At 39.9% G+C, this 25,847-nt stretch overlaps 1 protein-coding gene across 2 annotated transcripts in view; it reads left to right on the top strand.

Moving 5' to 3' along the window:
• Positions 1–10,788: 10,788 nt before the first annotated feature.
• The window catches only part of LOC138813400 (PRKC apoptosis WT1 regulator protein-like), a 69,612-nt gene continuing 54,553 nt past the window's right edge, over positions 10,789–25,847 (top strand). Inside the window, exons 1-2 of one of the 2 annotated variants that reach the window (XM_070001794.1) lie at positions 10,789–10,921; positions 11,304–11,969. In XM_070001794.1, coding sequence (XP_069857895.1) covers positions 11,439–11,969 — 531 coding nt within the window. In that variant the 5' untranslated portion in view covers positions 10,789–10,921; positions 11,304–11,438. Of the gene's footprint in view, positions 10,922–11,210; positions 11,970–25,847 lie in introns of those variants that run through there. The other variant, XM_070001795.1, reaches the window with a different exon arrangement.

Raw genomic sequence — 25,847 nt, 5'->3', positions numbered from 1 at the left:
TAGTTCTCTTTCATTGTGAGTCCCTGTCTGGTTTTAGGATGAGGGTTGTACTGGCTTTGTAGAATGTTTGGTAGTGAACTTTTGCTTTCGATTTCATTTGAATAGTTTGAGGAGTATTGGTATGAGTTCTGCTTTGAAGGCCTTGTAGAATTCAGCTGTGAATCCATCTGATCTTGAGCTCTTCTTAGATTGGAAGTCTTTCATTGCCGTTTCTATTTCAGTCCTTGATATAGGTCAATGTAGTAAACCTTCTTGGTTTACTTTGGGTATATCAATATTTGCTAGAAATTTTTCCAGATTCTCAAATTTGTAGCATTTAACTAGACTACATCTATGATATTCTTTTTTTTGAATACTTATCTTGGGGTTCATTTCCCTAACATCAACTTATCTGACCTTTTCTGCTTGACTCAGAAATATACTAGTTATTGCAACTAAGGGAAACCATAGGACCTATGTTTCTTTGGGCCTGGCTTACTTCACTTAATATACTTTTTCCCAAGTCTTTCTATTTCCTAACAAATGGGGCAATGTCATTCTTTTTGATGGAGGCATAGAATTCCATTGTACATCTATGATAGTCTTAGCAGAGGATCACAATAGCTCAACCACCAGGTGCATATATGAGGCATATAAAACTGAACTCCAAGAATTGGAAACAAGAGGTTTTTATTATGTTCTGTTTTCAGTTATTTTTATTCTTTTTTTTTTTTTAAGTTTTCTGCACCCTTTGTTTGTATATGTTTAGCTGATCTGTGGGAGGGAAAGGGAATCACAGAAACAGCAGGACAAAGAATGAACTAATGCAACAATAATACTCACTAGACAATATGTTGGAAATGAATTTTACAACTTGGTGGGAGGGGTATGGGGAGGGGAAAGCGGGAGAAAATGAAGGAGGGGGTAACAGTGTTCAAAAAGAAATGTACTCATTACCTTCCTTACATAACTGTTCCCTCGTATTCACCTTTACAATAAATAATAATTAAAAAAAGAAAACTAACACACAGAGAATCACTATAGCTTATTTGTATGTTGAAGGAAATGATGTAATAGAGAAGGGAAATTGATTTTATATGATAAACGTTATGGTTTAGATACAAAGCGTCCTCCCAAAGGCTCATGTGTTGAAGATACAACCTCCAGTGAGTAGATCCAAGGACTAGAAGGCGATGTATATAATTGTAGGAGCAAAGCCCTTGAAAGAGGGGAGACACAGATGGTACTGAGTGAGGCTGAGACATTTTTTTGTGTTTTACTTTTTTAAAAATTTTGACCAGTTGTGGGGCTTGAACTCAGGGCCTTGGTGCTGTCCTTGAGCTCTTTTACTAAAGGCTAGCACTCTATCACTTTAAGGCACAGCTCCCCTTTCAGTTTTGAGTGATTGATTGGAAATAAGTGTCTTGCTGGGACCTTTCAGATCTCATCCTCCTGAACGGTTGGGATCACAGGTGTGAGCCACCAGCACCTGGCAGGCTGAGAGCTTTTTATTAAAACACAGGAAGTCTAGGGTCAAGGGAAATATGAAGGCAAGTTCAACAATTGAGAATAAGGTTGGAATAAAGATGTAATGGACTTGAAAACACCAACCTGAACTAGTCTTTTTGGAGCACAGGAAAGCAGTCTTCCTAGGATATGGAATTGCCAGAAAGCATGGACTACCAGTTGACCATGGTTATGCCTTTAAGCATATCATGGCTTGTTTCAATCAAATTTTTTTTTTTTTTTTTTTTTTTGGTCCGGTCGTGGGGCCTGAACTCTGGGCCTGGGCGCTGTCCCTCAGCTCTTCAGCTCAAGGCTAGCGCTCTACCACTTGAGCCACAGCGACACTTCCGGGCTTTTTTTTTCTTTTTGCTTATATGGTGCTGAGGAATCGAACCCAGGGCCTTGAGCATGCAAGGCAAGCGCTCTACCACTGAGCCACCTTCCCAGCCCCTCAATCAAATTTTATTGAGCAGGTGCACACAGAAAGAAGGCTGATGATAAACTTCAGAACTGAAGCCAAGTAAGAGACATTAAACAATGCTAAGGTATGAAAAATTGGTAGATCAATAAATTAAAAATGGTTGGAATGGGGATACTAGAGTAAATATGCTGAAAAGGTAGAAGGTAATGGTTGAAAAATAAGATTTCAAGCCAGATGCTGGTGGCTCACACCCTTAATCAGAAGTGGAGGTGTGGTTCAAGTAGTAGAGGAAAAATTAGAAGTGGAGGTGTGGTTCCAGTAGTAGAGCTCCAGGGTTGAGTGAAAAAAGCCGAGGGATAGCCCCAGTCCCTTTCCCCCGACACACACATGCAAAGATTTTAGAACTGAGATTCTGGAGATTCATTTACAGGTATGATAAGACTATGGGAATGCCTGATGGAATGGAAGAAGAAGAATGACTGGGAAGTGGACTAGTGACAGAAACAAGGAGATTGCTTACGGGGGTGGCATACTCTGATGATATTAAATTAAGTTTGAGGGATAGTCTTCCCATCATCAGATGTATAAAGTAAGAAGAGATGTATTTTTAGTTAGTCAAAATAGAAATTTTTTTTAAAGAAATCAGGAATATATTAGATAATATAAAGTATGAAATGATGAATGTCCAGTACATTGTTTTCTTTTTGATGGAAATAGAATAAAATGGAGTGTATCAGTATTCTATTTATATAAACCTGAATATATTTGTACTATGATTCATAGATATATCTTCATGTAAATTCACACATTTTCTGCATTAATAAAGAATAATAGGCTTAAACAATAAAGTGTATATAAAATAGTACCATAGAAATATAATACATAATAAATGAATAATTTACAGATTTCTAGTTTTTATATTTAGGGTATTTGCCACTTTATTTAAACTTATCACTTAAAAAAACCTTTTTTATTGTAAATATTTCTTTTCCTTTTCTCCTTTCCCTCCCTTACTTTTTTTTTGGTCGGTCATGGGGCTTCAACTCTGGGCCTGGGCGCTGTCCCTCAGCTCAAGGCTCAAGGCTCAAGGCTAGCGCTCCACCACTTGAGCCACAGCACCACTTCCAGCCTTTTCTGCTTATGTGGTACTGGCAAGTGCTCTACCACTGAGCCACCTTCCCAGCCCTCCCTCTCCTACTTTCTACTTACCCTTCTTCCTCTCTTTCTCCTGCTCCTCTCCTCCTTTTCAATGTGGCTTCAAACTTAATCCTCCTGCCTCTGTCTCTGGAGTGCTGGGATTACAGGTGTGAGCCACCACATTTGTTTCTATTCTCTTCTTAAAGAACGTTCATCAAATTGTATAAACTTTAGACACCATAAAATCCAGGTCTTCCAAGATTAGGCCAAAAGCTGGTCTAAGATTATCCGCATACAATTGAAAAAGGGAAATTTTACTTATGAAGGGAAATTTTAATTAAAACATAGTTTACTATGGCTTTTGAAAAAAGGCGACAAGAGAGTCAACTCTATATTAAACTGAGATATCAGAGTTCTTTTCCTACCTTTTTTTTTTTTTTTTTGTCAGTTATGGGGCTTGAACTCAGGGCCTAGGCACTGTCCCTGAGCTTTTTTTGATCACGGCTAGTGCTCTACCACTTTGAGCCACAGCCCCACTTCCAGTTTATAGTTGGTTAATCAGAGATAAGAAGCCCAGTCCTGCACAGATTGGCTCGGAACTGTGAGCCTCAGATCTCAGCCTCCTGAGTAGTTAGGATTACAGGCGTGAGCCACCAGCATCCTGCTTACCTTTTTTTAAAAAAAACAAAAAACAAAAACAAGAAAAACAAACCCCAGTAACATTCTGTTTTTAAGTGGCCACATCTTTATAAAGAAGACAAAACATTTTTTACTGTGCTAATTAGTATTATCTTAGGATGTAATTTAGTTAAGAGGGAAATAAGATGCAGAAGTCCCTATTGACTTGGACTGATGGACTATCTGCAAATACACAGAAAGATAACAGATTAAACACACATTTATCTATACCCCCTCAAATAACTTGACTGAAACAAAAGTAAAATGATAAAGCAGTAACAGCAAACAGAACGAGACATAAGAGCAAAATTTTGGAGGATAAAAAATGGAAAGCAGATAGACTTTAGCAGAGCAGGAAAAGTGAGTTCTAAAGCCTTGCAGAAAAAGAAGTCAACAAAAAAAATGTTTTTTCACTGGATGCCAGTGACTCATGCCTGTAATCCTAGCTACTCAGGAGGTTGAGATCTGAGGATCATTGTTCGAAGCCAGCTTGGGCAGGAAAGTCGTCTGTAAGATTCCAATTAATCACAGAAAAAGCCAGAAGTGGCACGGTGGCCCAAGTGATAGAGTGCGATTCTTGAACAAAAGGAGCTCAGCAGCAGCGTCCGGGCACAGAGTTCAAGCTCCAGGTCTGGCGAAAAGAAAACAATTAATAAAAATGTTTTTTCCCCTCTACACATCCTGAAGATGGGTTCAATGTCTGGAAACAGAAATATATACCTCTGAAAAAGTATTAAAAAATTAGAGCAAAAAACCCACAAGGCTTCATTGAAAATTGTCAAAATAAAACCAACTCTCAAGAGTCCTGTGTGGCAGGGGTTCAGGGCTCAGTAGCAAGCTAGCAGTCTCTGTTGTTGCCAGAGGAGGATGGAAAGTTCACATTGTAGGATGTTGAATCATAAATGTACTGAACTTGGACACACCAGTCCTATAAAGCATAGGAATGGAGTGGAAACATTCATTGAGTAATGAGACTCCTCAGTCCTTTTCCCCTAGTTGGCACCTGGAAGAGTTGGTTACAGGCAGAAACAGGTTGTCTCAGGGAAACTGGTCCAGCCCAAAGGCAAGCTCTGCAGATGCTGATGTATGACACATGCCCCTACACAATGCCTGAGTGAAACACCAGCTCCCTAAGAAGTCCATGAGTTATGCTCCACCTTTTCGCAGAAGACCTTCCAATCATCTATCCGTTCCTTAATTTTAACTATGAATGAGCAGAAGACGGATGGGCAAAAATGCTCTGGCATAACAGATGAAGAGTGAAACAAAGGAAAGAAAGGAAATACAGGCAAGAAATACAGTGCAGTGTCAGCAGAAGAAAAATAAGAGTGAGAAAAGATGCTGTATATGTGACAAAAGAACAAGACAGTATGGGAAAGGAACATCTAGAGAACAGAAAGTCTTCTCAGAAAAAAAAGTGTGGCAGAAAAAAATTTCAGTAGAGTCTGGAATAGAAAGTAAAGACAATGTCTCTGAAAGTAGAGTGACATTCCAGGAGATGGAAAATAAAGAAAAAGATTAAAAAATTCTTCGAAAATCTTCAATACTCTAACATCTACTTATTAGGAGTTCAAGAAAGAGAGGGCAAAACAAGCAACAAATAAAAGAATTGTCAAAGAAATACGATGAGGAAATGTCCCAGTTAAAGGAAAGATCACATATTAAAGGGATTCACTGAAAACCTAACATGGTAATTATAAAAAAGACTAAATCAGAGTATCCTCAATATATTTCAGAATGTATTACGAAGACTCAAAAAGCTTCCAGAGAAAAAACAGAAAAAACATATAATGCCTTCAGTCTTCCAGAAACTATGAAAAGAAGAAGACAACATATTGATGCCTTCAAAATTATTAAGAAAAGGGATTGGAAGGTGGCTCAGAGGTAGAGCGCTTGCCTTGCATACATGAGGCCCTCAGCACCAAAAGCCAGACGTAGCACTGTGGCTCAAGTGGTAGAGTGCTAGCCTTGAGCTGAAGCGCTGAGGGACAGCGCCCAGGCCCAGAGTTCAGGCCCCATGACCTACAAGAAAAAAAAAATTAAGAAAAATTGCTTTCAATCTAGAGTCCTATGCCCAAATAAATATGAAGATAACATTTCCAACATGCAAGATCTTCAAGAATGTGTTATTTGTACTATTTTCAGAATATACTGTGGATGTACTCCTCTAAAATGAGGGCAAAATGAGAGCAAAATATGGAAGAAAGCTGAGTACAAGTGGTTCATGTCATTAGACTGTTATTCAGGAGGCTGAGATCTGAGGATGACAGTTCAAAGCAAGCCTGGGAACAAAAGTCCTTGAGACTTCATCTCCAATTCAATACCAAAAGTAAGAAGTGGAGATGTGACTCAAGTTGTAGAGTGCTAGACTTGAGAAAAAAAACTCAAGGGCAGGGTCTAGGCCCTGAGTTCAAGTCCCAGGACCAGTATAACACACAAATACACATACAAAAGAAATACTAAGGGCTGGGAAGGTGGCTCAGTGGTAGAGTACTTGCCTTGCATGCCTGAGGCTCTGGGTTCCATTCCTCATAAGCAAAAATAAAAAAGCCGGAAGTGGCGCTGTGGCTCAAGTGGTAGAACGCTAGCCTTGAGCTGAAGAGCTGAGGGACAGTGCCCAGGCCCAGAGTACAGGACCGGACCCCCCCAAAAAAAAGAAATACTAAGAGGTCTGTGTATATGCGCATGCACACACACCCACACACACACACACACCCACACCCACACACACACACACACACACACACACACACACACGCACACACACAGAGGATTTCAGGATGTCAGGAAAGCTAATCCCAGAATTACCACAGAAGAATAGTTTTAAAATCAATGCCCACTAAAGCAGAGGATTGAAGCTCCAGAAGAGATGTTTCTAATAATAACAGAACTGATGTTTCCCTGTGTGATAATAAGCTGCATTGAGAAAAAGGAAAATTGGGATTTGCCTTTTTGTAATATTGCTTTTACAATATTTTTGTAATATTTTTGGTAGTATTCAGGTTTAAATTCAGGACGTCTGCACTCTACCTCTTGAGACACACCTCCAGCCCTAATTTGTGAACAGTATATAGAAAACTATGCCAGTGATTTTTTAAAAAGAAGAATGTTTCAACCTCAGGAAATATAAATGGTTGTGTAACAAGGAAAAACAGTTTTAAGAAAATATGGAAGAAATGCAGAATATACTACATGGCTTTGGTGAACACAAAATATAGCCATATTCAATAAAAATCCTGACATACAGCCAGGTGCCAGTGGTTACATCTGTAATTCTAGTCACCCTGGAGGCTGTGATCTGAAGGATGATGGTTTGAAGCCAGCCTGGACAGAAAAGTCCATGAGACTCCATCTTCAAAATAACCAGTATAAGGCTGGGAAGGTGGCTCAGTGGTAGAGTGCTTGCCTCACATGCATGAGGCCTGGGGTTCAATTCTCAACACCACATAAACAGAAGTGGCGCTGTGGCTCAAGTGGTAGAGTGCTAGCCTTGAGCTGAAGAGCTGAGGGACAGTGCCCAGGCCTAGAGTTCAAACCCCATGACCGACAAAACCAAACCAAACCAAAACAGTTTGAAGCAGGGTGTGGCTGAAATGATAGGTAGCTACTAGCTGAGCAAGCAAGCTGAGCACATATAAAACCTTAAGTTCAAACCCAAGTATGGGGGGAAAAAAAGGAATGACAATGTGTACTTAGTACAAGGCAGCTAAATTCACTTACAGTGAAATGTAGAAAAACAAAGGGGAAAAGAACAATGGCAAATAAACACATTTTAAAAAATCCCTGAAGGTTGATATAATCAGTTTGAAGAGTTCAAAATTCCAGGTGGGGTTTTTGTAGCAGGAATGGATGGAAGATAAGGAATGGATGCTGCCTTTTGTTGTAATCTTTATAGGACTAATGTATTTAACTTTTTTTTTTAAATTGTATTTTATTTTATTTGAGAACATACTGTACAGAGGGGCTACAATTACATGGGCAGGATAATGCATACATTTCTTACCAAGCATTGCAGCCTCCTCCTTTGTTTACCATTCACTTCCCTTCCCCGCCTTGTATTTAACTTTTTATACTATATGTGACTATTATTTTGATTAGAGATTGAACTGTGTATGCTGCAGAAATATTTGCATTGAAGTCAAAATGGCTATTTCCCAACGTACTATTAATTGTTTCAACACACACAAACTGGGTGTTTCACGTCATTGCTAGTTTTCTGTCTGAAAAAAATTAAGCAAGCCGTAACATTTATAATCTATTTCACTCTGACATGTTAAAAACAATGTTTTTATTTTGTTAGCATTGTCATATTTTCCTTTCTTACCACTAAAGCTAGTTATGATAGGCTCTCAAATGCTCTCAGCCATTCCCTAGGGAACATTTAGGGGGTGTTACTGATATCTATCTATAAGGTAGAAATCAATGACAGTGGACTGGCAAACCCTTAACCACAGATATATCTAGTCCCAAATGTAAACAGCACTGAGGTTGAGAAACTAAGTTCTGTGTCTTTGAGGATTATTTCATCAGAACTCTACACAGAAAGACTGATGATCAGCCAACATCTCACAATTGAGCACTGCTTCAGCTAAATATCTTGGCCCAGTGTGGGACACAGTCTGAGTGTGAAATACATCTTTGGGAATATTGAGAATGGTAAAGACAAAGTTATAATAAGTGATAACAACAACAAAGCATGGTGCTTTATACCTCAATAATCTCTTTCATCCATAGTTCCTTGGGCACTTTATAGACTAATAATAACTACTCTGGTCCTCACTTACTACCTTTTATCTCAGGTCCTTAGGCACCTTCACAACACTCTCACAATGTAGGAAGTATTATTATCCCCATTTTATATGTAAGTAAACAGAGGTACAAAAGTTAAGCAACTTGTCCAAAGCCACACAAGTCAGTAATAGCCAACACTCCTGACTCACAGCCTACTAATACTAAAAGAACTGGTGTAAAACATGCAGTGATAAATTTATATGGCATAAGTGTTATTCTAGTTCATTCAGTGTATTGTTTTCAAGTTCATAGTGTATGTTTAGTACCTCTTCTAGTATGCCTTCTAGTCTCTCAAGACATTTAAGAGAACCAAGACTAGTTTCCTACCTGATTGATAGGATGGGCTATATTGGTGTCTTTCATGAACCAAGGACCCTCCATGCAATGCCAGTTCTTCAAAGAGCGTTAAAATATGCCATTATTAAGCTGGCCTGGGCAGGAAAGTCTATGAGACTCTTCTCCAATAAACTGCTCAGAAAAACCTGGAAGTGGTACTGTGGCTCAAGTGGTACTGTGGCTCAAGTACTATCCTTGGCAAAAGAGGCTGAAGGACCTCTAGAGCCCAGACCCAGAGTTCAAACCCTAGGGCCAGCAAAAAGAAGTTTTAGAAAATGCCATTATTGCTGATTTTTACAGTAAAGAAAACTACTGTTTCAGAGAATTTAAACATATGCTCAAGATATCTCAGCTACTTAGCATACGCTTGAATCCAAGTGCACTATATTCCAAAATACCCTCCAAAGACAAAATTCTTTAAGTTAGAAAGTACATGAGTTGCATATATTTAATAATTTAGCATTTAATTCTCCACTTCCACCTTTAAAACTTAAGAAAAAAACCCTCAAAACTGTAATTGAGCAATCTCAGGTGGTGCCCTCACATTCCTACCAGCTAGGCAAAGAGCCAAGCAGTGTTTCAAAACTACCCCCAAGGAAGGCCTTTAAATTTCCAAGGAATTTTCCATTTTCTCGTTTACCAAAATATTTACTCCAACAGCTAGATTAAAAGGCCAGAATTAGGAGAGTTTCTCTCTAGGAGATACAGAGCATTATGAATCATTTGGCAGACACTTAATGACGCCACCTACAATGTGCCACCTGGGCAAAACAGGAATTAAGTAGGAAGAAGGATTTGTGTTAGGTAAGACTGTGACTCCGGGCTCTGTTTGCTTGTTTTAAAAACAAAAATGGAACCCTGACATTACTTGTATATTGCAAAGTCTATTTCCTCTGGTGCCTGTCAGTGGAGCCCACCAACCCTGATCCAGAGATCTTCGGTGACTTTCACCTAGGATTTACCCTTTGGCTCAGAAAATAATGGACAAGTAGAGACTGTGAGCCACTCCAGCTCATCTCAAATCAAGATCCAGGCAGCTTTAGTTCTCTGGCAGGGAGTTTGGCTGCTAAATCCACTATTGGTAAAGAGGCAATGTAGAGATAAGGTCATACAAGTGAGACCAGGAAAGGCATTGTCAGGAGTTTTGACGAGCCTGCGAGCCTAAGGTAATAAATAGTACATTTCTGATAATTCACTGACAATTTTAGCCTTTCAGCTACCTCCTGTTTCGGGACACCTGTTTTCTGTCTCAGCCTCCCTCCTTCTCTCTCTCTTATAGATACTTTAAAAGGGTTACCAAGTAACCTTTAGTTTATAAGTACAACGCATCTTGATCAGGACCACCGGGCACTCTAGATATCGATCAGGAGGGTGTCGCGTTTTGTATCCATACTGTAATCCCGTCTGCCACGTCTAGCAGGTCTGGAAAGGGGGGGGCAGGAAGAAGATGGCCCGGGTATTTTCCCATCCTGTCTAGCCAGATCCTGAATCACCACCCCAGGCTGATCGCACTTTCCTTCAACAGTCGGAACTTTCCCCGGAATCACGCGATCTTGGACTTAAAAGGACGAGTGGTGGGAGACGCACTGAGGCGCAGAAGAGCAGCGAGAAGAGACAGAGGGGCGTGGAAAGTGCTCAACTCCCTCCCCGCACCACCGGACGCCACGAGGCTGCGGGCCCGGGAACGCGCGGTCGGACCGCGGACCGCCGGAGGACGGCCCCTGGGAGGGGCGGGCCGGACGCCGCGCCGCGCACCTGAGCGGGGAGGTGGGCGTGGCCCAGGTGGGCGTGGCCCCGAGGGACAGACCCCGCCCCCCGGGGGCCCCTGGCTCGCGCACCACTTCGGCTCTTTCCGCCGGGCTTCGGCGCCGCTCGGGTCGCAGCCGCCCCTCGCTCCTTGTCTCTCTCTCCCTCTCACGGCTCCCCACTCGCCCCGGGACCGCCGCGGGTTCAGGACGGCGAGTGTGCCCGCCGCTTCTGCTGCGCTCGCGCGCGTGCGCGCCCGCTGAGCCCTCGGCTCACCTGGGCGTTCCCTCCCAGTCCCTCGCCCGGCTGCCCGCGAACTCTTGAGAGGTAAGGGGGCTGCGGTCGGCCCGCGCGCCCCGTCCCATCCTCCCTTCCGCAGCCGGGCAGCCGCCTGGGCCCCGGGACCTCGGAGCGGGAGGCGGTGGGACGCGCCGACAGGTGGCGGGGTCTAGCCCGGGCTGCCCCGCCCCGGCCGCCCGCGCGGCGGACCCTGGTGGGACGGGGCGGGCTCCGGGGGTGGGGTCAGCTCCTCTCCCCACCCCTCGAGGGGGCGGCGACCGTCGGGGCCCGCGGGGTAGGTACGCGGAGAGCCTCGGCCGGGCGGGGACGCGGCGGCTCCGGGCCGGCGGGGGGACCCGTGGCCGCGCGCGGAGGGGGACCCGCGGGGACCTGACGCTCCTCCCGCCCCCTTTTGTGTCTCCCTCCGCAGCCCCCAGACCCGCCAGTGGCCGAGGGAGTCGGGATCGCCCGGCGCCCCGGGGGCCGCTCCCTTCGCATCTCTTCGGCCGCGGCCCGAGCCCGGTGGGCGGCCCGAGGTGAGGACCCGGCCGGTCCCTCTGGGAACATGGCGACCGGTGGCTACCGGACCGGCGGCGGCCTCGGTGGCAGCACCACAGACTTCCTGGAGGAATGGAAGGCGAAGCGCGAGAAGATGCGCGCCAAGCAGAACCCTGCGGGCTCGGCCGGGGCGCCCGGGGGCGGCGGCGACCCGGCCGGGAAGCCCTCCGTCGGGGCGCAGGCTGCCTCGGCGGTGGCCGCGGCGGCCAACGAACTGAACAACAATCTCCCAGGTGGTTCGGCCGCACCTGCCGTCCCCGGCCCCGGGGGCGTGAACTGCGCGGTGGCCTCCGCCGCCGCCTTGGCCCGGGCGGGTCCTCCGGGCCCGCGGAGACCCGAGGACGACCCCCCTGCCGTCGCTGCCTCCGCCTCCTCGGGGATCCCGACACCCCGGGGCGACGAGGAAGACCCTGACGGCGCCCCGGAGAAGGGCCGGAGCTCGGGCCCCAGTGCCAGGAAAGGCAAGGGGCAGATCGAGAAGAGGAAGCTGCGGGAGAAGCGGCGCTCCACCGGCGTGGTCAACATCCCCGCCGCCGAGGTGAGCCGGGCGGGGCCGGGCTCCGGGCCCGGGCTCGGCGGGGCGCGGGCGGGTGTGAGCGGGGGCGGCCGCCTGCTGCGTCTCCCTGCACGGTGCTCACTCCCTCTCCGGCTCGCTCTCTCGGCCTCTCCTGGCTCGAGTCCGGCCGGGGAAGGACGCTTCCTGGGAAGTTCCCCCAACCCCAAGGGCGACACGTGCTCTTTTCTTTTCTTCCCTTTTCTTTCCAGCCTAAGTTCTCAGAGCTTCCGAATACTAGAAAAGACTGCTTTAGAATACTGGGGAAAAAAAACAAACTTGTGGCTCCAGGGCTAGCCGACCGGACGGATCTGTGTACGTTTGATCAGTTAGGAAAATTGATTCATGGCTGTGATGGTGGAGTTTCCCACGTGCCCCTGTCAAGTCTTCAGATTGTTTATCTCTTCCCTCTTAGCAGTGTTTACCAGCACCTGTAAAGAAAATGTAGCCTTGGGAATCTCCAAGACAGCTTTATCTGCAAGGAACTCGAGATGAGTGTATCCCATCCTCACCGGATCCTGTATAAATCAGCTCTTTATAAATAGAGTTCTCCAACAGACTTCTTTTTTTCTTTTGAGTGATACTTAGGTCAGGAGGGATGCTATAACAACTCACACGCTTAGAGATCTCATCTTGTATTTAAGGATCTGAAAAACATTTGTGAGAGCTGTGCTTTTTGTGTGCATATGTTTCTGGGATTTTTGATGAGTCTAAAAACATTTTTGCAGGCAGCTGCTGAGGCATCCCATTACACACACACACACACACACACACACGTATGTAGTGTATAATCTACATAATCAACTTGAATCAACACAGAACAATCCCAGACAAGTTTAGGTAACTTTATAGCTCCTGTGTTTGGAAATAACTACCTTATTTCAATCAAGTAGCCACAATTTTTTCTGAATGACTTTTTGTATGTCACATTTCCCTCCTTTTCCTTGCCTAATTTACTCAACTCTGCTATCTACTAAATAATTATTTTACTGTTTCACTGACTGAGTCAGTGATGGGGTGTTTGCCAAACGTGCACAGAGTCCCAGGTTTCATCCCTAACTTTGGAGGGGCCTGGTGTGATTTCTCAAGCCTGTACAGCAGCACTTGGGAGGCTGAGATGGAGAGTCATGAGTTCAAGGCCACACTGGACTCATAGCAAAACCTTGTCTTGAGGAAAAATTAACTTTGTGATTTCAGTGAAAGTATTTGCAGTAATACACATCGTTTTCAAGTATTAATATGATTTCTGTACCTAATGTGTGTCAGTAGGGTGAGTTCATGTGAATAATTTTAGAGAATTTTTTAAAATCAGCCAGCAGAACTGTCCTCTGTGTTTTGCTACTTGAACCAAATATCTGTTATTCATTAAATTGCTTTCAAAGGAATTTATAAGAGGTAATCAAATTTCCAGTTTTTTTAAAATGTAAAAATATGAAGATTAAGGGGAAGTTGAAGACAAGACTTGGAAAAAGCTACATTCCTCAACTCTAAAAGTAGCTTGTGGGCCAAATAAAAGAATTTGTCATATTTAATGTTTTCTCATTGTTCATCTGACAGGGGTCTTATTTTGGGAAATATCTTGGCAGATGTTAAACTTCACTTTCTGTCTGGCTGCCTGCTAAAATTATTTTTTTGAGTACTTTAAAAAACCAAGTGATGTTCACTAGGGGAAATCTGTAGGGTATATGTTGGGAGATCTGAAGAAGCACCCTTGGTTAACTCAACAGGAACCTAGTGCTGAGAATGTAGATGACTCCCCACTACAATTGAGTCTAATGCTCTGGAATGTTTTTCGTTTGGGTGTTGGCAACTCCTAAATTTAATCTTCCTTAAAAACAAACAACCCAGGGTACCATTTTTTTTTCTTGTCTGTGGAATTTGAACCTTTTTATTGACTAGGGAATTGAGGACTGCTTTCTCTCAGTGGTAACTAGGGCTCTCTGTGTTTCAAGCAGTAGGAACAAACAGAATCTAATTAGCAGGCATATTTCTTGAGTGCCTCCTTTCTAGGTTTTTGAGGCTTTTACTGCAAAACATAGAAGCTAGTCCTTTCCCATGTCTTTATATGGTTGCATATTTAGAATTACCATTTCTTCTAGTTTTCAACAGTGAGAAGGGATTTCTTGTGTAAAACTGTGGTTTTAAGAAGTTATATTTTACAAAACTTCCAGGTATTAAAAATATTGTGAAAGGACTGTCAGTAGTTAAAAGTAGGTATATTTCATCTTATGTTGAGTAAGACTCTTCTGACTTCAATACAATATTCTCAAACAAGTTTATATTAGACTACCATATGGTTAGTATGCAGAGGACTTATTGGTGGTTAAGAGTTCTTTCAAGAGGTACATATTGAACATCTGCCTGCCGCCTTCATTGTGGCTTTCACTAACTCATGTTATTAGTGACAGGATTATTTAATATCGTAAAGGTAATATTGTTAATGGCAGCTAAAGATACTAAAATCAAGTAGCAGATAGTTTTATTAAGGAAAGCAGGTTAAAAGCTGAAACTGACTGATTAGGAGATAGGGAATAAGGTGGGTATTGTCTGATGACTGCAATAGTCCTAACACCCAGATGCTCCTTAATGAGAAAACTTTACTGGTTCTCATTATTAAGTTAAAAAAACCCCACCTTTTCCCTAGAGTTTTACTTTGTCTGTTTTTATTTTACTTTACTTTTTTGGTAGTGATTAGTCTGAAGTAGATAATTTGGCTGTGGCAACATGCTTCCTACTAGTAATTTTCATGTGTGTGTGCTAGATCAGACAAATGTTTACTGACATGTCTATTCCAGGCACTATCCTATGCAAACTGGAGAAAACAAGAAAAATAAGGCAGCCTGTATTCTCAGTGAGTAAGGCTGTAATCTAGAAAGAAGGATAACACATAATTATACGGAAAAGCTAAAGTGCTATGTAACAGTTTAAAAGCATGGTAATGAAGCATATAATTGATTATATTAGACTACTGTGTGTTCAAAATCTTGGCTTGAGTTATACATGTTTCTATACCTATGTATTTATGCATATATCTTCACATGCATCTATGCACAGATGCAGTACTTTAAATGTCAGAGTGTAGTAGTTAACTTTGGCACCACAGTGAAACCACGTGCTGATCTTAAAATAAATGCTCCCCATACTGATTCCTTGCCCTCTCTGCCCTCCACTCCCACTCCCTTATGATTTAATGGGTCTGGGATGGATCCCAGGCATTAATGTTTTTATAAGTTCCCCATGTAATTCTAATACGAGTCCGGGTTAAGTTAGGCTGCAATCTGGGGATACAGGAATGAGTAGAAAACAGGCACTGCCCACAAAGCGCTCTCAAGTAAAATAAGGAAATATGGCAAACATACTTCGTCTCTGAGTAGAATACCTAATTCACAGAGAAGTTGAAGATAACTTCCCAGACAATTGTGAATGCATTTTTACAGTGTCTGTGAAGTTACTGCCATTGTGTAGATTTACATGAATAATAGAGGTAGTTCCACAGAGAATAGAAGCTTTCCATAGGTAATGGTGACACTAAAGTTTTGGTTTAAGTCTAAAAAGTAAACCTACATTGAAAGCTTGCACTTGTGTAGTGGTGTAGTATTCAGAATACCAAGCTCATCATACCAATCTCGTGGTGCTAATTTTTATTTTTTTGTGTGTCAGTCCTGAGGCCTGAACTCAGGGCCTACGTGCTGTCGTTCAGCTTTTGTGCTCAAGACTAGTGCTCTACCACTTGAGCCACAGCTCCACTTCTGGCTTTTTGGGCAGTTAGTGTTTAAGACTAAGTCATTTGATAGTTTGGGTAGTTTAGTAGATAAGAGTCTTACAGACTTTCCTGCCTGGGCTGACTTCCAACTGCAATCCTCAGATCTCAGCCTCCATTTAGGAGGCTAGGATTATAGGCATGAGCCACCAGCACCCGGCTCCTATTCTTTTATTGCTTGTTTCCAGAGGGGGGAATGAAGGCATAGAGAGTAAATGCCTCAAAATTCAGACGTGCAATTATTTGTCACCTCATAAAGATTGCATAGGAAGAAAATGTGGTTTGTGTAAGTGCACATCTGAAGGAATTTTTAGAAAATTAACCTGCCTTCCATTATTTAGCATATTTCCTTAGATTTTTTCCTTAACTTTTTTATCACAGTCATTTTAAATAATATAAACATCTAATGAAGGAAAAAATGAAAGTGTGGAATTGAATATAAATTAAGGTCAAATGTGAAGTCTTAGATATTGCTTTCTGGTCTTCTACCCTTGAATCTTAAGTTTACTTGGCTAGATTTTAGGCTATCAGCAGAGTATAAAATTATTTTTGGCTAGCAATTAAAGAATGTGAATTTTTATATTATTTAAATGATACATTTTTCTGTCAGGATGGACTGTCTACTCCATAATTTAAACTAGAATAGCAAAACAGAAAATAAAACATTTATTATGCAGAACACCCTTTCACAGAAACACAGTGTAGGATATGATTATTCAGTGTATTTATTGAGTATTTCATAGGACATGTTCTACTTGGTAAGCTGTAAATCCAGGTAATTTAAGAAATAACTTTTGGTAATCCCATTATGTTCCAGACTGTCCACCTTGCTCTGTGATGAGTCAGGAGATAAATTAAAGATGACTCAGAGTTGGAGAAAATTTGACTTTTGAATGGGGTCAATATAGGATAGTAAGATGCTAAGTTTGACTGTTTTAAATGTTTGGGCTCATTGGTAAAGCAAATTGAAATTTCAACATTATCAGGATTTGTAGTGTTTTGTTTGAATTGGGATGCTATTTCTTATAAAAATAATGATTATTAACACAGATGACTTTGATAGTATGATTATTGTCAGTCTCTGTTCTAAGCATTTTGCACATAATGGTGCATTTAATTGTCACTACAGCCCAAAAGGAGGTAGGGCAGAGACTGCAGGTTACTAACTTGCCTTAACTTATTTGTGTAGTGACAAGTTGAGGTAGTTTGCATTCTCAGTCTTGTCTTTACTAACTGCTTTATTATACTTGACTGTATTGTATACACACCATGTACATAGTTTAAGAAATACAAAGATATTGTGGTACAATTTAAGATACTTATATAATTACTATAAAAGATAAAGTAGGATTTTGTGGAAAAAATTGAGAACTAAATGTTAAATATTAGCTTTAAAATTCTGACTTAAAATTACTATCAAGCTTATGGCTTGTTTATGTTCTTCATTGTTTTGATGTTGGTATTTTGCAGGTATGATATAAGCAGAAAGTAATTAGGTTTTTTAATAGTACTGCTGATAGTGTCTTAGAGTTTAAAGTTATATCATTTGCCTATATATAAAGCTCTGAATTCCCCAGCATAGAAAAAAATGTATACAGTTTTATTATTTTTTATACAAAGTTGGGCAGAAAGTGCTTTTATACTTTCATCTTAATTTTTTTATTATCTCTTCAGAACTTGTGGTATGTAAGTTTTAGCTCTCTATTTAGTAGGGTGTAGTATGCAAGCCATGAGAAGAGAATAAGTTAAAATGTTTATTACTCTTAAATTTCATAGAGGAAAGAAATGATGATGGACTGTTCTCAATTTAATATTCTCAAAATGTGGGAATTAGTTTGTTTTGACTTGATATAAAGGATGTTTAACTGATTTGAATTTCTTAAGTTTATGTCAGTGTTTACATATCCTTTATGGAGATTGCAGAGTTCTATCATCTTACTATTTGAGAATTGATTCATAGTTTTAAATATGCAGTTTTAGACTGCTTACAGGTTTACTAATAAAAATTAAAACAATGTCTTAAAAGATGTGGCTGGGGTTAGGTTATGGACCACTTGTGTTAGTGTCACCTGTTTTATTTTAAATACACAAAATTATGTTAATAGTTTGCTATGGCAGTGGCGGAAATGAAGAGATTGATATGAGAGGTATTTTCATTAGAATTAAAAGTCACAAAACTGGATGCTTTGTGCTGAGAAAGTCTTTAGAAATGATCTAGTCAGAAAAACTGTAATCTGAAAGTTGGGAGGCTGAAGTATTACAGGTTCAAAGTCCAGCCTGGCTATATAACAAGATCATGTCTTTAACCTGAAATGTTGCATTGAATTCCTTTGACCTACTATTGAAGATAATTTCTTTTTGAAATTGAGATTTTTTTAAAAAAGGACCATGACCTTTAAAAAAAAAGGAAGAAAGGAACTAGCTTATTTATTTGTTCATCTATTTGTGTTTATTTATTTGCTTATATATATTTTTTGTGCCAGTACTTGTGTTTGAATTCAGGGCCTTGAACTCTCACTTGACCTTTTTGCTCAGGCCTGGTATTTCTTCTTCTTCTTTTTTTTTTTTTTTGGTTGTGGGACTTGAACTCCAGGCCTGGGCAATGTCCCTGAGCTCTTCAGCTCAAGGCTAGTGCTTTGAGCCACAGCGCCAGTTCCTGTTTTCTGGTAGTTAACTGGAGATAAGACTCTCACATACTTTCCTGCCGGGGCTGGCTTTGAACTGATATCTTCATATCTCAGCCTCCTGAGTAGCTAGGATTACAGGCATGAACCACCAGTGCCTAGCTCATGGCTGCTACTCTTTACCACTTGAGCTATACCTCCAATCTGGCCCTTTTTTTCTGGTTAATTGGAGATAACAATCTTGCAGATTTTTTCCCCCAGATTGGCTCAAATCATAATCTTCAGATCTCAACATCCTGAATAGCTAGGATTACAAGTGGAAGCCACCTTTGGTTCATCATTATTTTTTAAACAGCAGCATTAAGTAGTCTTCACAGAATGTTTTTACTTCAAAACTTAGATATTTTAATCTCATCTTTCTCATTTATAGCAGATCTTACCTCTAGAAGATCTTCCCACTGCGCCCACTGTCATTTTAAAATACTTCCCACTCATTGGAGATCACAGATCTGTCATTTTATTCCTTTCTCAAATATTCAGCCCTGCTTATTAAAATTCATCATACCATGTATAGATATTCTAGGGGGCCCGGCTCTATAGCCTTTTTTTATTGATTCTCTTTTAGTTGGTTTATTCGGAAGCATTTCTCTGCTGTGTGCCTCAGTGTTCCTACAATTGTATTCACTAAGGAACTTTTGGAAAGACAAAAAAAGGAACTTTTGTATTCTCTCAAGGGGGACAAAACAACCACCCAACCAAAACAGTTAAAATTAGGTGTGATAAGAACAGTGATGGAGGAAAGGGCTAATAGTGAATTAGCAGAGAAGAGGGGGTCACTACTTAAAGGAAGCAGGGACACCTTTACACAAAATGAGCCCTGACTTTCTTGCTAGAAGGGTTTTTCCAAGTGAAGAAGGGACCAGTAACATTCTATTTAGGTAGAGCAAATAGCATGTGCAGAGGTTCAGCTGTAGAATTATAGCTTTGTAGTGAATGTCTTCTGTGTACCCACCACTGAGTAGAGGGCTTTCCATGTGTTATTTCTCATCTTCACATTAATTCACAAGACAGCTTTTTTTCACTTTACACGATCAGGAAGTTGAGCCTGACTGAAGTGTTGTGACTTGTCTAAAGACTGTGCAGGCAAAACTTGGCTTTGACTTCAAATCTGTTTGGATGCCAGTGCACACATACTGGTTATCATTGTTGAAAATAAGAGTGATATGTTCTAACAATGGAAACCTTCGTGTGCAGAGAGTTGGTGGTGAGAGTGAATGGAGAAGAGTTAAAGAGGATTGACTTCTTATGGGGATCCCAATGATATGCTAAGGAATTCAGAATGTATTCTGCTGTTCTTTGTGAGTATTATTGACTGGACATTTCCTCCCCCTGTACACACCTGTTTATACAATAACTCTCAGAGCTTCTGGAAAGGAAAAAGTTTGCCTTCCTAATATGAAATAATTGTCCAGTAAGAGACATATCTATTCAAGAGTATTGAACAACATAAAGTGGTGTAAAAATAATGGACATGTAGGAAAATAAATCGTGAATTAGAAAGAAAGTAGGGGATGGGATCTGGCAAAGTGATACTAAGTGATGCTTCTGGCTATAGAAATAAATGTGCTGATTTAAATATGTGAATAATCCAAATTCATTGGAGTGGACAGAATGCAGTGGAATTGAAGGACTCTAGTGATGGTAAGGTGCTAGTCTGCTGTGATTGTACCTAACCATGGAGAAGTGTATTAGTTTAGAAGTTTATTAGTTTGTCCTGCATGAATATCAAAGCAGGCATTTATTGAACATTTAGGTTCTTCCCGTATTTTTGAATGTCTTTAAAGGGTGAGATCATTGTCTTTGAATTTTTTCCTAAAAATTATTTGTTTAGTTTCTATAAATATTCCTTTCCTTCCTTCCTTTCTTTTTCCTTTTATATATTTGGGGAACTAAGATTCTTTTCTAAGTCACATTTTAAGAATGTATTAATGATAAAAAAAAATGCCTTCTTGGTGTAGAAGATTTGTAATAAGACCACATAATCAGGATTGTGCAAGATGAAATGTAGATTAGCATTTATTCTGACACATTTCTTATCTTTATTTATTGGGATTAAACAATATGTACATTTTTAAAACCTTTTCTAAAACTTGTTTTGAAAGTAGAGCTGTTAATCATTTCTCTTTTAGTTTATTATATAAATGTGATTCCCATAATGATGACTGTAATTTGTAGTTTTGAGTTCTAATTTCTGTACTTATTTTTTGATACATATAACATGAATAATTAGTTATGTAGAGATTTAATCATTTTGCAAATAGTTACAACATTTTTGTTATCAGTATGCTATGAACATTTTTGTATATCTATAAATATGTGGCTGTCTTGTTATTCTTAATGACTGTAGAATATGCTATAATTTGGATTTTCCAGTATGTTGCCTTGTTAGTGCATGTTATATGTTAGACATTGTACTAGCCCTTTTGGAATGCTGCTTATACTTTCTTACTATTAGTGTCAGGATTTGGACAAATTCAAAGTTCGAGTAATTTATAACTTGATTTTGTTACTATTCCAAGTTTGTGTGAATGATAATTGTTTCTTGTTATCTTCATACTGACTTTTTTCTGTGTCAGTGAGTTAGGAAAGTTCATTCTCGATCAGTACTTAGAATCTATGAGACGAAACCACACCAAATTTTAACAGATAATTTAATAAAATTGTTAACTAGGGAACAGAGATGTAGATGGGAATACTAAGATATCATGGAAGTACCAACTAGAGGAAACATTTTTTTACCTTTCAAAAATTAAGAAAATTAAATTTTAAAAGTTGTAAAAGTTTACTGAGAAAAAAAGTGATGGGAAAAAAATCTAGAAGCTTGTTCAGCTTGTGGGGCTGAGACTCAGACATCTGAGAAGGAGGCATTGTTTGCCTGGTCCTGGGTTACTGAGTTTGAAAGAGGGGCTCAGACTCAGATCTGTGAACAGGGGCCTCCAACTCTCTGCTCTCTAGACTCTGGAGGCACAAGGGGGGCAGGAAGGCTGGCTCAGCTGCTGCTACTTGAATGAATGCTGTCAGAATGAAAAAGTGAGGCTTAGGTGAAAGGGACAGGGACAGGAACCAGGGAGAAAGGAAGTCCCCAGAAGCAGAATTGAAGGAGCAGATCCTTTCTCCCTTCAGTTTCCCTCTAGCTTTTTATAACCCAAAAATGATTAAAGTGGCTCACTTAATAATTGTGGTGATTGAGAAAGTTGACTTCCAACTGCCTATTTGGTAATATTGAGAAATAAAGTGTTCATTATTTCACTTGTTGTCATTATATAGAGGGTGTTTTAAAGGAATCCTTTTAGAGATTACACATGAGCAGTATATTTACAGATAAGATATATTGGAATTTTGCTTCCAGGTAATACAGGAGGAAGCAGTAAATAGAAGTGTCAGTGAAACTGGAAATTGTTGAAACTGGTGATGCACAAATGAGTACATGTTTTATTGTTTTCTGTTTTGCTATGTATGTGTGAAATTTTCTAGAAAAATAAGTCTTCTTGGAGATGCATGCACGTTGAGTTGTGTGTGTGTGGCTGATGCAGACAGTATGTCTAATGGTAAGGACTATGGAAAGGCTGGACAGTGGGGACTACAGGGTGGTGATGGAGAGCAGTCAGGGACAGAGCCTCAGGAACAAAGCTTTTGAATTGAGATCTGAATTTTAGGAGGGATCCATTCATGTAAAAATCAGGGTAAGGAGTTAAGGTAGAGGTGGAGGGTACAGAAATTGAACAGGCTGTGAGGCAGGAGTTGTCTTGCAGCTTATACTGAAAAGGTGTACTTACCTAGAGTGATGTATGTGAGACAAGGAAGACAGATACCTAATACAGGCCAAGTGTTTTTAAAAAGCAAATCAAAGTCTACCTTTGACTTTCCGAAGTCTTAAACTTTCAAGAGGTACTTAGAAATGTTTATTTCTTATTGATTGATTGATTGATTCAATGTAATTTCAGAAGGACAAATTGTCTAGAAGTGATTATGTGCTTTTTGCCTGGATTCATTTCTAGATGACAGATAAGTTAATTTGGAGAAGCTGCTTTTACCTTAAATGCACAGAACATAACACCAGTGTTTCTGATGCATTGGTTTAAACATTTCTTGTGTAGTTGAATTGAGGTTCAGTAGCCCACATAAGTGGCCTACTTAAGATGGCAAACTGATCAGGGAAAAGAAAAGTTACAGTAGTGAAATGTAACTTGTAGCATAGTCATCGAACATTTAATTTGTAGAATAATCTGACAGTGACACCACCTCATCAAGCAACCTAATGAGGCTTACTAGTAAATGATTCATATATTACCAAGGGAAATAAATTTCCTTCTAGCTTAAAACATTAAGAACATTCTAAAAATTTTTGTAGAAAATTATTGTAGAAAAAAACAAGTAGAAGAAAAAAAGGTAGTGAAAAGAGTCTTATGGATGATTGTAGCACCCACTTTCAACAGTTATGAATTCAATAATTATCAGTTTATGGCCAATTGTATTTTATCTGGCTTTATAAATTCTCATTTTTAGGAAATCCTAGATAACTATTTATTTGTAAGCAGTATGAATTTATGAATGATAAGGACTCCTGTTTTTTTTTTTATTACTACAGTACACCTAATATGTAAAATATATACTTGGTTTATTTTTCAAATATTTATTTTTCAATTTTTTTTTATGCTTTTGCACTCTACTGCTGTGATCCTATCACTGCCTCCCAGATAGTAATTTTTTTTTTTTTTTTGGTCCAGTTGTGGGGCCTGAACTCTGGGCCTGGGCACTGTCCCTGAGCTCTTCAGCTCAAGGCTAGTGCTCTACCACTTGAGCCACAGCGCCACTTCCGGCTTTTTTCGTATGTGGTGCTGAGGAATCGAACCCAGGGCCTCAAGCATGCAAGGCAAGTGCTCTACCACTGAGCCACCTTCCCAGCCAGAGATAGTAATTTTTTTTAATGTCAAATATCCACTGTTCAAATTTTTATGATTATCTCATATGTCTGCTATATTTTGTCCGAAGTCTCTATGCTGCAGTTGGTTGCTGTATCTCATACTTCATATTTCTTTCAGTTATTAATGTTCTTTCTCTCTCTCACTCTCGCTCTTTGCAGTTCATTTGTTGAATAAAGCTGGCATTTCGCCTTTGTGTTTCAGACAATCTGGATTTTGCTGGTTGCATTCCTATGCGGTGTTCAATGTAATCCTTGGAACCTTTTATATCCTATAAATTGGTAGCTTTAAACTAGAGGTTTGATCAGATTTGCTTTTTTTTTTTAAATGCAAGAATACCTCATAGCTACTCTTCTTTTATCAGAGGGAATTTAAAATTTGGTCCATGCTCTTTCTATGGTGTTAGAGTAATTAACCAATTGTCAGATGAGCTGTAACCAAATTTTTTAGTCTAGATATCTTTAGATACCTGATGATTAATACTGTTAAATGAATTTTAGTTTATGTTTAAATATCACTTGTTTACTAGTGTTTGCCTTATTAGATATTTAAAACTGATGGAAATGCCTTATTTATTTAAAAATAATAAGAAACCTCTTGCAAGTTGGGTGCTGGTGGTTCACACCTATAATCTTAGCTACTCAGAAGCCTGAGATCTGAGGATCACAATTCAGAGCCAGTCTGGGCAGGAAAATCCATGAGACTCTTATCTCTAGGTAGCCAAGAAAAAAGACAGTAGTGGGACTGTGGCTCAATGGTAGATCACCAGCTTTGAGAGAAAAAGCTGTAAGGGTCAGCATTCAGGTTTGGAGTTCAAGCCCCAGTATCAGCACACACAAATATCATGACACCAACAAATAATCCATTGCATATTTACATGAATAATAGTTTTTGAAACTATTTTCTAAAATAAAAAACTAAAATATTGACATTGTTTTATAATTTTGTAGCTCTTAATTGTCCTGCTGAACAGAAGATAGCTGGATTCTCCTATCTGCTTCATTATTCCATTTGTTGTGAATCACCTATTGTGTAACCTTTGTAATGGAAACCTTTTTTTTTTTTTTTTGTCGGTCGTGGGGCTTGATATTGTGTAACCTTTGGAGAAAATAAGATAGGGTGGAAAGGTCAGGTAACAGATTAGTATTGTGAAAATGATTTTGACATGTAGACCTGGTAAAAGGATCTTAGGGGTCTTCAGAAGTACCTGGACTATGTTTTGATAGATGTTGGCCTAAATCCAATTTTACTAGTGGATGCAAGATGGGATATTCTGATTTTATATTTTTTCCTTTATAATTTATAAATTTCCTTTCATTAGCAGCTAAATTACCTTGAGACACAATTTTGTACAAATAAGGAAAGCTAAATGCTGAAGAGCTAGAACCTTTATTACATTGTTTCAGCACAGGAGAAAGGTAAGAGAGGACTGAACCCCATTTGTACTAATTGAAGCCACTTCCACTTAGAGAGTGATACAAGTAAAGGAAGGCCTCTGCTCATACATTTGAGTTGCCCTCTTAAATTATTAACATGTAGTTTGTGTCTTAACAGGTCGCTTATTTAGTACTATATCAAATAACATAATCTAAGAAACTTGCTTGAGGAGTCTAAACCAACCGATAGGAATCTTTCAGTTTATCAGATGCTGTCACCTGTTTGCTTCCTTTATAGAAACATTGTAAAGATTAAGAAGATAATGTTTTTGAATGGCTTAAAGTGCTCTTTTATTGTGAACTTTTATTGTTAACTGCATGGGAGGAAAAAAATATGGGCTGTTAGGGTTTGTAGAGTTTGGCTGAAGTTTTTTTTTTTTTTGCCTGTCTCTAATTTGCTTCCAGAATTGCTTCCAAATTTTGATCAATCTTGAAGCAAGATTAGGAGTTGTAAATTGTCACAAATGATAAAAGCCAGAGAATGGAACTTGGAATGGAATGAAGTTGAGAGAGAGGAGATGTATGTCAGAGGAGCATGAGCAATAGATTAATTAGGCATAATAAATTTTTAATTTTTGCCCTTAAACAAAAATGAAAGGGGAAGGTCATCTTAATTCCTTACTTGTATATACTTGAGATGAAATGTGAAGTCTGTTTCCCTGTATTTTAATTGACTTCTGGAATTTTTATGATACGATAGAAATATGTTGAGATGAATTTATTGAGCCAACTATCTATAGATCTTAAATATTTGGCAGTGTAAATAGTTATTTAATGTGGGTTAGTAGTAGGAAGGATGTGAGTTGAAGGATGGAAGGAAGCTGACCCAAGTGGAATAATCTGTCAGCATAATAAATCTTTTGCAGTTAAACTTATTCTGTTGTTTTGGACTTGAAAATTGTTTTAGAGATAAGAACTTAATATCAGGGTTATGGGCTGGGAAGGTGGCTCAGTGGTAGAGTGCTTGCCTTGCATGCCTGAGGCGCCCTGGGTTCAATTCCTCAGCACCACATAAGCAAAAAGAAAAAGGCCAGAAATGGCTCTGTGGCTCAAGAGGTAGA

Source organism: Dipodomys merriami, unplaced genomic scaffold (genome assembly GCF_024711535.1).
Source record: "Dipodomys merriami isolate MVZ:Mamm:240054 unplaced genomic scaffold, mDipMer1.0.p SCAF_598, whole genome shotgun sequence".
Classification (NCBI taxonomy): Eukaryota; Metazoa; Chordata; class Mammalia; order Rodentia; family Heteromyidae; genus Dipodomys; species Dipodomys merriami.
The sequence above is the reverse complement of the archived record's forward strand: the minus strand, read 5'-3'. Positions and strand labels throughout refer to the sequence as shown.